Source organism: Salmo salar, chromosome ssa09 (genome assembly GCF_905237065.1).
Source record: "Salmo salar chromosome ssa09, Ssal_v3.1, whole genome shotgun sequence".
In the NCBI taxonomy this organism is placed as follows: Eukaryota; Metazoa; Chordata; class Actinopteri; order Salmoniformes; family Salmonidae; genus Salmo; species Salmo salar.
The window spans coordinates 73,616,093-73,629,276 of NC_059450.1; the positions used below are offsets into that span (position 1 = coordinate 73,616,093).

Below are 13,184 nucleotides of genomic sequence, written 5' to 3' on the forward strand. Positions count from 1 at the left end.
GAGAGAGAGAGAGAGAGAGAGAGAGAGATTAGGCCGGTATTCCAAGTCATCCCAAAGGTGTTCAATCGATGGGGTTGAGGTCAGGGCTCTGTGCAGGCCAGTCAAGTCCTCGACAAAGCATTTCTGTATGGACCTCACTTCTCCAAACTGTTGCCACAAAGTTGGGAGCACAGAATTGTCTAGAATGTCATTGTATGCTGTAGCATTAAGATACCCCTTCACTGTAACTAAGGGGCCTAGCCAGAACCATGAAAAACAGCCCCAAACCATTATTTCTCCTCCACCAAAATGTACAGTTGGCACTATGCATTCTGGCAGGCAGTGTTCTCCTGCCATCGGCCAAACCCAGATTTGTATGTCGGACTGCTAGATGGTGAAGCGTGACTCATCACTCAAGAGAACGCATTTCCACTGCTCCAGAGTCCAATGGCGGCGAGCTTTACACCACTCCAGCCGACGCTTAGAATTGCACATGGTGATCTTAGGCTTGTGTGCGGCTGCTCGGCCATGGACACCTATTTCATGAAGCTCCCGACGAACAGTTCTTGTGTTGACGTTGCTTCCAGAGGCAGTTTGGAACTCAGCAGTGAGTGTTGCAACCGAAGACAAAACATGTTCATACTTTTGGCCAAGAAGTGTATGTATTACAACCACAGTATTACATATACATACACACCAGAGTTAGAGGACCACAGAAGACCTCTCCACAGATCACTGAGCCCAACTCTACAACCGCCACACTCATAACACACAAAACATCACACATACCTGCCCGAAAGAGAGGGGGAGACAGAAGGGAGAGAGAGACAGAAGGAAGAGTGAGTGAGTGAGTGAGAGAGTGAGAGAGAGAGAGAGAGAGAAACAAAGAGAGACAGATAGAGGGAGAGAGAACACTGTCTCTCTTTGGCATATAGTTATTCTAAAATGTAACATCCACTCCAGTACACCAGTGAGGTTACACCCCCCCCCCCCTCCCCCTTCTCTCCTTCCTGCTCTGTTACATGTTAATAAACATCCCTCCCCCTCCCTTCTCTCCTTCCTGCTCTCTGTTACATGTTAATAAACATCACTCCCCCTCCCTTCTCTCCTTCCTGCTCTGTTACATGTTAATAAACATCTCTCCCCCTCCCTTCTCTCCTTCCTGCTCTGTTACATGTTAATAAACATCCCTCCCCCTCCCTTCTCTCCTTCCTGCTCTGTTACATGTTAATAAACATCCCTCCCCCTCCCTTCTCTCCTTCCTGCTCTGTTACATGTTAATAAACATCACTCCCCCTCCCTTCTCTCCTTCCTGCTCTGTTACATGTTAATAAACATCACTCCCCCTCCCTTCTCTCCCTCCTGCTCTCTGTTACATGTTAATAAACATCACTTCCCCTCCCTCTCTCCTTCCTGCTCTCTGTTACATGTTAATAAACATCACTCCCCCTCCCTTCTCTCCTTCCTGCTCTCTGTTACATGTTAATAAACATCACTTCCCCTCCCTTCTGTACTTCCTGCTCTCTGTTACATGTTAATAAACATCCCTCCCCCTCCCTTCTCTCCCTCCTGCTCTGTTACATGTTAATAAACATCACTCCCCCTCCCTTCTGTACTTCCTGCTCTCTGTTACATGTTAATAAACATCTCTCCCCCTCCTCTCTCTTTACAACTCCCCTTCCTTCTCTGTTACATGTTAATAAACATCACCCCCCCTCCCTTCTCTCCTTCCTGCTCTGTTACATGTTAATAAACATCACTCCCCCTCCCTTCTCTCCTTCCTGCTCTCTGTTACATGTTAATAAACATCATCTCTCCTTCCTGCTCTCTGTTACATGTTAATAAACATCACTCCCCCTCCCTTCTCTCCCTCCTGCTCTCTGTTACATGTTAATAAACATCACTCCCCCTCCCTTCTCTCCTTCCTGCTCTGTTACATGTTAATAAACATCACTCCCCCTCTCTTCTCTCCTTCCTGCTCTCTGTTACATGTTAATAAACATCACTCCCCCTCTTCTCTCCTTCCTGCTCTGTTACATGTTAATAAACATCACTCCCCCTCCCTTCTCTCCTTCCTGCTCTCTGTTACATGTTAATAAACATCACTCCCCCCTCCCTTCTCTCCTTCCTGCTCTGTTACATGTTAATAAACATCACTCCCCCTCCCTTCTCTCCTTCCTGCTCTCTGTTACATGTTAATAAACATCACTCCCCCTCCCTTCTCTCCTTCCTGCTCTGTTACATGTTAATAAACATCCCTCCCCCTCCCTTCTCTCCCTCCTGCTCTGTTACATGTTAATAAACATCACTCCCCCTCCCTTCTGTACTTCCTGCTCTCTGTTACATGTTAATAAACATCTCTCTCCCTCCTGCTCTCTGTTACATGTTAATAAACATCACTCCCCCTCCCTTCTCTGTTACATGTTAATAAACATCACCCCCCCTCCCTTCTCTCCTTCCTGCTCTGTTACATGTTAATAAACATCCCTCCCCCTCCCTTCTCTCCTTCCTGCTCTCTGTTACATGTTAATAAACATCTCTCTCCCTCCTGCTCTCTGTTACATGTTAATAAACATCACTCCCCCTCCCTTCTCTCCCTCCTGCTCTCTGTTACATGTTAATAAACATCACTCCCCCTCCCTTCTCTCCTTCCTGCTCTCTGTTACATGTTAATAAACATCACTTCCCCCTCTCCTGTCTCTGTTACATGTTAATAAACATCACTCCCCCTCTCTTCTCTCCTTCCTGCTCTGTTACATGTTAATAAACATCTCTCCCCCTCCCTTCTCTCCTTCCTGCTCCGTTACATGTTAATAAACATCACTGCCCCTCCTTCTCTCCTTCCTGCTCTCTGTTACATGTTAATAAACATCACTCCCCCTCCCTTCTCTCCTTCCTGCTCTCTGTTACATGTTAATAAACATCACTCCCCCTCCCTTCTCTGTTACATGTTAATAAACATCACTCCCCTCCCTTCTCTCCTTCCTGCTCTGTTACATGTTAATAAACATCACTCCCCCTCCCTTCTCTCCTTCCTGCCTCTGTTACATGTTAATAAACATCACTTCCCTCCCTCTCTCCTTCCTGCTCTGTTACATGTTAATAAACATCACTCCCCCTCCCTTCTCTCCTTCCTGCCTCTGTTACATGTTAATAAACATCCCTCCCCCTCCCTTCTCTCCTTCCTGCTCTCTGTTACATGTTAATAAACATCACTTCCCCTCCCTTCTCTCCTTCCTGCTCTCTGTTACATGTTAATAAACATCACTCCCCCTCCCTTCTCTCCTTCCTGCTCTGTGTTACATGTTAATAAACATCACTCCCCCTCCCTTCTCTACTTCCTGCTCTCTGTTACATGTTAATAAACATCACTTCCCCTCCCTTCTCTCCTTCCTGCTCTGTTACATGTTAATAAACATCACTCCCCCTCCCTTCTCTCCTTCCTGCTCTGTTACATGTTAATAAACATCACTCCCCCTCCCTTCTCTCCTTCCTGCTCTCTGTTACATGTATAAACATCCCTCCCCCTCCCTTCTCTCCCTCCTGCTCTGTTACATGTTAATAAACATCCCTCCCCCTCCCTTCTCTCCTTCCTGCTCTGTTACATGTTAATAAACATCCCTCCCCTCCCTTCTCTCCTTCCTGCTCTGTTACATGTTAATAAACATCACTCCCCCTCCCTTCTCTCCTTCCTGCTCTGTTACATGTTAATAAACATCCCTCCCCCTCCCTTCTCTCCTTCCTGCTCTGTTACATGTTAATAAACATCCCTCCCCCTCCCTTCTCTCCTTCCTGCTCTGTTACATGTTAATAAACATCACTTCCCCTCCCTTCTCTCCTTCCTGCTCTCTGTTACATGTTAATAAACATCACTCCCCCTCCCTTCTCTCCTTCCTGCTCTGTTACATGTTAATAAACATCCCTCCCCCTCCCTTTCTCTGTTACATGTTAATAAACATCACTCCCCCTCCCTTCTCTCCTTCCTGCTCTGTTACATGTTAATAAACATCACTCCCCCTCCCTTCTCTCCTTCCTGCTCTGTTACATGTTAATAAACATCACTCCCCCTCCCTTCTCTCCTTCCTGCTCTCTGTTACATGTTAATAAACATCACTCCCCCTCCCTTCTCTCCCTCCTGCTCTGTTACATGTTAATAAACATCACTTCCCCTCCCTTCTCTCCTTCCTGTCTCTGTTACATGTTAATAAACATCACTCCCCCTCCCTTCTCTCCTTCCTGTCTCTGTTACATGTTAATAAACATCACTTCCCCTCCCTTCTCTCCTTCCTGCCTGTTACATGTTAATAAACATCACTTCCCCTCCCTTCTCTCCTTCCTGCACTGTTACATGTTAATAAACATCACTCCCCCTCCCTTCTCTCCTTCCTGCTCTCTGTTACATGTTAATAAACATCCCTCCCCCTCCCTTCTCTCCTTCCTGCTCTCTGTTACATGTTAATAAACATCACACTCCCTCCCTTCTCTGTTACATGTTAATAAACATCCCTCCCCCTCCCTTCTCTCCTTCCTGCTCTGTTACATGTTAATAAACATCACTCCCCCTCCCTTCTCTCCTTCCTGCTCTGTTACATGTTAATAAACATCACTCCCCCTCCCTTCTCTCCTTCCTGCTCTGTTACATGTTAATAAACATCACTCCCCCTCCCTTCTCTCCTTCCTGCTCTGTTACATGTTAATAAACATCACTCCCCCTCCCTTCTCTCCTTCCTGCTCTGTTACATGTTAATAAACATCTCTAAGTAGCCTACTATCTCGTGCTGTACACATGTGGATGTGATTGTGAGGATTCTTAAAGCTAGAATCCCTAATTGAAACAGCAGTCACCCCAATATATAATATACCAATAGTGTTGGATCTGTGACATATTCACTAATGCAGTAGAGCTTTGCCCCAAAGCAATATCAGTTCCCATTGGCTGTAGTGACCAGTACATTGTGGCAACAACAAGGAAAGCCCAAGTACCAAAGGCAGGGGCCTAAAGTTATTTACAAGAGATCATACAAAATGTTTCCTCAACTCTTTTGTTGACAACGTAAAACATGTATGTTAGTCTGATGTGTATAAGGAGAATCCAGATGCAGCACTTGAAGTATTTGACCAGCATGCAGAGCCCCCTGGACGGATGATGAATTAAACAATTGTTAACCAGCATGCAGAGCCCCCTGGACGGATGATGAATTAAACAATTGACCAGCATGCAGAGCCCCCTGGACGGATGATGAATTAATCTGATGTGTCACCACAGTGACAGTGGGTTTGTGCCCATAGGCGACGTTGTTGCCGGTGATGTCTGGTGAGGACCTGCCTTACAACAGGCCTACAAGCCCTCAGTCCAGCCTCTCTCAGCCTATTGCGGACAGTCTGAGCACTGATGGAGGGATTGTGCGTTCCTGGTGTAACTCGGGCAGTTGTTGTTGCCATCCTGTACCTGTCCCACAGGTGTGATGTTCGGATGTACCGATCCTGTGCAGGTGTTGTTCACGTGGTCTGCCACTGCGAGGACGACCAACTGTCCATCCTGTCTCTCTGTAGCGCTGTCTTAGGCATCTCACAGTATGGACATTGCAATTTATTGCCTTGGCCACATCTGCAGTCCTCATGCCTCCTTGCAGCATGCCTAAGGCACGTTCACGCAGATGAGCAGGGACCCTAGGCATCTTTCTTTTGCTGTTTTTACAGAGTCAGTAGAAAGGCCTCTTTAGTGTCCTAAGTTTTCATAACTGTGACCTTAATTGCCTACCGTCTGTAAGCTGTTAGTGTCTTAACGACCGTTCCACAGGTGCATGTTCATAAATTGTTTATGGTTCATTGAACAAGCATGGGAAACAGTGTTTAAACCCTTTACAATGAAGACCTGTGATTGGGTTTTGACGAATTATCTTTGAAAGACAGGGTCCTGAAAAAGTGATGTTTATTTTTTTGCTGAGTTTATAACCAACAGCATTCTATTTGGTTGAAAACATTCTCTTAGACCTACACCTCAACTGGAGTTGTGTATAAAGGGTGTGACCGTTCAACAAGTTGAAGAAGCTGATCTCCTAGGAGTAACGTTGGATGGTCAGTAATCAAGGCCAAGTTATATTGATAAAGATGTTATGAAGATAGGGAGAGGTATGTATGTTATAAAAAGATTTCTGTGTTTTTGACACAAAGATCCAATGTACTAGCTGATCAGGTTCTGGTCTTGTCCCATCTTGATTACTGTCCGGTAATATGGTCAGGAGCAACAACAAAAAAACCTAGCAAAGCTGGAGTTGGCTCAAAACAAAGCAGCATTCCTTGCCCTTAACTGCTTAAATAGAACTAACATCAACAACATGCATGATAGTCTTTCATGGTTGAGGGTTGAGGAGGAATTGATGACTTCTCTTTTAGTCCTTTTAAGAAACACTTGTGTTGAAAATGCTTAACCACTTGTATAATCAACTTGCACACACTTCACTGACCTACATACCCCACCAGACACACCGTACATACGCCACCAGACACACCGTACATACCTCACCAGACACACCGTACATACGCCACCAGACACACCGTACATACCCCACCAGACACACCGTACATACGCCACCAGACACACCGTACATACCCCACCAGACACACCGTACATACCCCACCAGACACACCGTAAATACCCCACCAGACACACCGTACATACCCCACCAGACACACCGTACATACGCCACCAGACACAACGTAAATACCCCACCAGACACACCGTAAATACCCCACCAGACACACCGTAAATACCCCACCAGACACACCGTACATACCCCACCAGACACACCGTACATACCCCACCAGACACACCGTACATACCCCACCAGACACACCGTAAATTCCCCACCAGACACACCGTAAATACCCCACCAGACACACCGTACATACGCCACCAGACACACCGTACATACCCCACCAGACACACCGTACATACCCCACCCAGACACACCGTACATACGCCACCAGACACACCGTACATACGCCACCAGACACACCGTACATACGCCACCAGACACACCGTAAATACCCCACCAGACACACCGTAAATACCCCACCAGACACACCGTACACACGCCACCAGACACACCGTACACACCCCACCAGACACACCGTACACACCCCACCAGAAACACCGTACACACCCCAACCAGACACACCGTACACACAGCACCAGACACACCGTACACACCCCACCAGACACACCGTACACACCCCACCAGACACACCGTACACACCCCACCAGACACACCGTACACACCCCACCAGACACACCGTACACACCCCAACCAGACACACCGTACACACCCCACCAGACACACCGTACACACCCCACCAGACACACCGTACACACCCCACCAGACACACCGTACACACCCCACCAGACACACCGTACATACCCCACCAGACACACCGTACACACCCCACCAGACACACCGTACACACCCCACCAGACACACCGTACATACCCCACCAGACACACCGTACATACCCCACCAGACACACCGTACATACCCCACCAGACACACCGTAAATACCCCACCAGACACACCGTACATACCCCACCAGACACACCGTACATACCCCACCAGACACACCGTACATACCCCACCAGACACACCGTACATACCCCACCAGACACACCGTACATACCCCACCAGACACACCGTACATACCCCACCAGACACACCGTACACACCCCACCAGACACACCGTACACACCCCACCAGACACACCGTACACACCCCACCAGACACACCGTACATACCCCACCAGACACACCACTAGGGGTTTCTTCACTGTACCCCAAAAGAAAACTGAGCAACGCATTAAATCTGGTTATGTACAGAGCCATGTCATCATGGAATGCTCTGCCACCAGAGGTTACTCAGGCAACAAGCAAGTTTAGTTTTAAAAAAACAGATGAAAAAATATTGTATCACAGTCCTCTATCTAAAGATCTACTTTAACTGTATATAAGAATATGAATATAATAGTGTGTAAATAGTATTTTTGTTGTCTCCAGGTGTCTTTCCTATATATAACTTATTTTATTTATAGTTTTTATTTAAAATTGAATGTAATATCTTATGTTGTTCGTCTATAAGTGTTTTGGACGTTTTATGTGGACCCCATGAAGAGTAGTGGCTGCATGTGCAGCAGCTAATGATGATCCTAATGAACTAAAGCCACCTGTGTTTGGGTAAAAAGCTGAGGGATGGGCCTAGAGATATGTAACTACTCTCAAATTCATAGAGCTATGGATGCAAGGACTGACCATCCATGATATCAAAATGATAGTTGTAACCATGTTTTGACGTTATACAGTGTGTGTACATTTACATTGTTTACAAACATTGGAGTAAAACAAGCTCATATTTGGGGTTCTGACGGGGTACGACAGTTGAAATAAGGTCATATTTGGGTTCTGACGGGGTACGACAGTTGAAATAAGGTCATATTTGGGGTTCTGACGGGGTACGACAGTTGAAATAAGGTCATATTTGGGGTTTTGACAGGGTACGACAGTTGAAATAAGGTCATATTTGGGGTTCTGACGGGGTACGACAGTTGAAATAAGGTCATATTTGGGGTTCTGACGGGGTACGACAGTTGAAATAAGGTCATATTTGGGGTTCTGACGGGGTACGACAGTTGAAATAAGGTCATATTTGGGGTTCTGACGGGGTACGACAGTTGAAATAAGCTCATGGGGCATTTCTAAGTTATATTCTTGAAGAATCACTAGGTATACAGTGAGGGAAAAAAGTATTTGATCCCCTGCTGATTTTGTACGTTTGCCCACTGACAAAGAAATGATCGGTCTATAATTTTAATGGTAGGTTTATTTGAACAGTGAGAGACAGAATAACAACAAAAAAATCCAGAAAAAACACATCTCAAAAACGTTATAAAATGATTTGCATTTTAATGAGGGAAATAAGTATTTAACCCCTCTGCAAAACATGACTTAGTACTTGGTGGCAAAACCCTTGTTGGCAATCACAGAGGTCAGAAGTTTCTTGTAGTTGGCCACCAGGTTTGCACACATCCCTGGAGGGATTTTGTCCCACTCCTCTTTGCAGATCTTCTCCAAGTCATTAAGGTTTCGAGGCTGACGTTTGGCAACTCAAACCTTCAGCTCCCTCCACAGATTTTCTATGGGATTAAGGTCTGGAGACTGGCTAGGCCACTCCAGGACCTTAATGTGGTTCTTCTTGAGCCACTCCTTTGTTGCCTTGACCGTGTGTTTTGGGTCATTGTCGTGCTGGAATACCGATCCACGACCCATTTTCAATGCCCTGGCTGAGGGAAGGAGGTTCTCACCCAAGATTTGACGGTACCCGTCCATCTTCCCTTTGATGCGGTGAAGTTGTCCTGTCCCCTTAGCAGAAAAACACCACCAAAGCATAATGTTTCCACCTCCATGTTTGATGGTGGGGATGGTGTTCTTGGGGTCATAGGCAGCATTCCTCCTCCTCCTCCAAACACGGTGAGTTGAGTTGATGCCAAAGAGCTCCATTTTGGTCTCATCTGACCACAACACTTTCACCCAGTTGTCCTCAGAAATTCAGTCCTTCACGACGTAGTATGTTACCAATTGTTTTCTTGGTGACTATGGTCCCCAGCTGCCTTGAGATCATTGACAAGATCCTCCCGTGTAGTTCTGGGCTGATTCCTCACCGTTCTCATGATCATTGCAACTCCACGAGGTGAGATCTTGCATGGAGCCCCAGGCCGAGGGAGATTGACAGTTCTTTTGTGTTTCTTCCATTTGCGAATTATCGCACCAACTGTTGTCACCTTCTCACCAAGCTGCTTGGTGATGGTCTTGTAGCTCATTCCAGCCTTGTGTAGGTCTACAATCTTGTCCCTGACATCCTTGGAGAGCTCTTTGGTCTTGGCCATGGTGGAGAGTTTGGAATCTGATTGATTGATTGCTTCTGTGGACAGGTGTCTTTATACAGGTAACAAACTGAGATTAGGAGCACTCCCTTTAAGAGTGTGCTCCTAATCTCAGCTCGTTACCTGTACAAAAGACACCTGGGAGACAGAAATCTTTCTGATTGAGAGGGGGTCAAATGCATTTTTCTGGATTTTTGTTGTTGTTATTCTGTCTCTCACTGTTCAAATAAACCTACCATTAAAGTTATAGACTGATCATTTCTTTGTCACTGGGCAAACGTACAAAATCAGCAGGGGATCAAATACGTTTTTTTCCCCTCATTGTACATAAATAATTTGTATGTAAAAACAAATGTAGCAACTAAGGATTCTAGCTTTAAATGTGTGTGTGTATCTAGCACTAGCAGCTGAAGTGAGTAACTCAATAGGCCAGTAGGCCAGTGAAACAGCAGAGAGAGAGTATCTAACCAGATTATGTGGGTGGTGTATCGTCTGGCCTGAGAGAGAGAGGCTGGAGAACAGATCTGAGTGGAAATCAATACAGATCATTTAGACACACTAAGTGTGAACAGCTAGTGCTAGCCCCATGCTAGTGGTTGTAGACAGGTCCGGGGTGAACACGGTTTAATGTTGAAGTCATTGTGAAGCCACCTTTTTATAGTGTATTTCTAACCCCTCCCTGTGCCTGCCACCCCCTCCCTCTCCCACTGCCCTGCCCTGGCTAGTTCCCTGGAGCAGAGCCCAAACTGGTGCCACGCCCCGGCCCTACAGCCACACAACAGATGGCAGACACACAGGAGAGCAAGCAGGGACTGAAGGCTTCATCTGAGGGAGAATCACTGTGTTTGTGCATGAGGGTGAGAAAGAGTATATCCGCCCAAGTGTGTGTAAGTGAGATACAGAGAGACACAGAGAGCAACAGTGTGTTCTTACCAGCTTGTCGTGGTCCTCTCTTCCTCCTGAAGGCAGCACCAGACTGCAGCGCCTCCATCAGGTCATCCATGATACCAGTCTCATCACCCTCTGTACACACATACATATACACAATCAATATTACATACACAACCTTATAACCAGAGACATCCTATTAAATTACTGGAGGGGCTATGTCATAAACCCTCAACGTCCCAGAATGGGGTGAACATGCAGCCATATTGGTCAGGGAGAAATCCAAACCAGTCTAATTGGAATGAATGGCAGTAGAGAATTAATCCTGATTTTACTTATGCGGGAAAATAAAAAAGCATGTGATGTGTCAGAAACTGTGTAATAGAATTATTGTCAACCTAAAATATTGTCATAATTATAAAAATAGTTTATACAGGTTTTTATTCTGTATAAATAGCCTAAAAACTATGTAAACAGACTATAGAAGTTTACATGTGAGTGCTATTATAAGATACAATATCAGTACTTGCTACATTTACAACTTATCTAAGTTCTATCATCAACAGACTTCAGCCAGTGTACGGCTGTGATTTAACTGCATTGTTTCAATCCAATGTTGCCATTAAAAAAAACACACCCCGGGGTGACCAACTCCCTGACCTTTATCCCATTAGACGACGGTTCCTCGCCATTCTAGTATTCTAACTCTATGGTTATAACAGAGTCAACACAAAACACACATCCATATTTAGTCTCTCTCTGTCATAATAGACAGAGGACAGATCAGTGGACAGATCAGTGGACACAGCACGCCCCCTGCGTTCTCTCTCACATACACACAGACTTAGCGACATCACCAGTCACATGGACACGGTGGCCCATTAGATACATTAACCTAGTTGGGTGCTGACCCAGTTTAGATACTGCCTAGGCTGCAGGCATCTAGTAGTACACACACCGTCTACACGTCTATTACACTGAGGCTCAATAAGCTGCGATATTCACCAGGGATGTGTGTCTAGGGAGGATTCAGTGGTACTCAGGCAGATGGTTCTCGTTATTACCACTGTGAACTGGCTGGGGATAAATGTTTAGGTCTTCCCCTCCCCCTCATCCTGTGGCCCCTCCCCCAAACACACTCGTTTTATCGCACTGTAAACCTAGTGGCAGATGGCCCCTGGTCTCGCTTGTCACGTCAGAGAAAGTGTCACACACACACAGAGAGAGAGAGTGCAGTCCCACAACACAGCTCACATACACACCCAAGTGGTCGCGGCACACAACTGCACAGACAGAAAACATGCTGTCATGTTTTATTTTTCCCCAAAGGAGAACACGTCTGGCACACACCCACTCCTCACGTCCACAAATCACATGCCTGTGTTAAACACAACGGAATCCAGGAAACACACACATTCTGGAGGAAACTGCCTCTGGGTGAGTGTTAAACTGGGACCTGTTTTATAAAGTTTATTGACCCGGCTGGTAAAAGGACAGCATCTAGACAGACAGTAGAGGGCTAATGGCGTTGGGAATGACTGTCTAATGAATAAGGCAGATTAAACGGGGAACACTACTGACCATGTCCATTGCATTTCTAAAAGGTTTCTACAACTGTTTTGCAATTCATCAATTTGAAGCGCTTGTTGATAGTTCATAAACTGACGTTTATTTAATTAATACAGCCATTAAAACAATCAACATGAGAGTGGGTATTGAGTGGTGGACTGTGGTCAAGGTCACTATGGAACATTCTACCCTGCTCAGACACAGAGGTGCAGGAGTTAAGGACATATGCTGTGTTAATAAGGTAACAGCATTAGAGACATAGCAGGAGATAAGCATGACAGAATAGACCCCCCTCCCCCAGCCTGGCATCATCATGTGCAGAACACACAGGTATTACCTATCCATACACAACGGCCCCTCCTTTAGCAACAAGAGCTGATCTACTTCATACCCTTACCCCTCTAGGAGGGCATCTCCATCCTCCCTCCGTCATCCTCTGCAGGTCCATGCCCCCCCCCCTCTGAGGACCAAGACCGTCTAATCCTCCTGGGACATCTGCTGTTCTACAACCTCTCTCTTTCACCCCACCCTCTCTGTCTCCCTCTCTCTTTCACCCCACCCTCTCTGTCTCCCTCTCTCTTTCACCCCACCCTCTCTGTCTCCCTCTCTCTTTCACCCCACCCTCTCTGTCTCCCTCTCTCTTTCACCCCACCCTCTCTGTGTCCCTCTCTCTTTCACCCCACCCTCTCTGTCTCCCTCTCTCTTTCACCCCACCCTCTCTGTGTCCCTCTCTCTCTCACCCCACCCTCTGTGTCCCTCTCACACAGCCTGTAATGTAGAACCACAGCACCCCTAGTGGTGGCTACACCCCCCCCCCCCCC

At 46.3% G+C, this 13,184-nt stretch overlaps 1 protein-coding gene across 1 annotated transcript in view; it reads right to left on the reverse strand.

The window, feature by feature from the left end:
* Nucleotides 1-13,184, reverse strand: part of LOC106611857 (protein diaphanous homolog 1) — a 198,665-nt gene that overhangs the window by 8,586 nt on the left and 176,895 nt on the right. Inside the window, 1 exon segment of the mRNA XM_045724002.1 lies at nt 10,840-10,929. Coding sequence (XP_045579958.1) covers nt 10,840-10,929 — 90 coding nt within the window.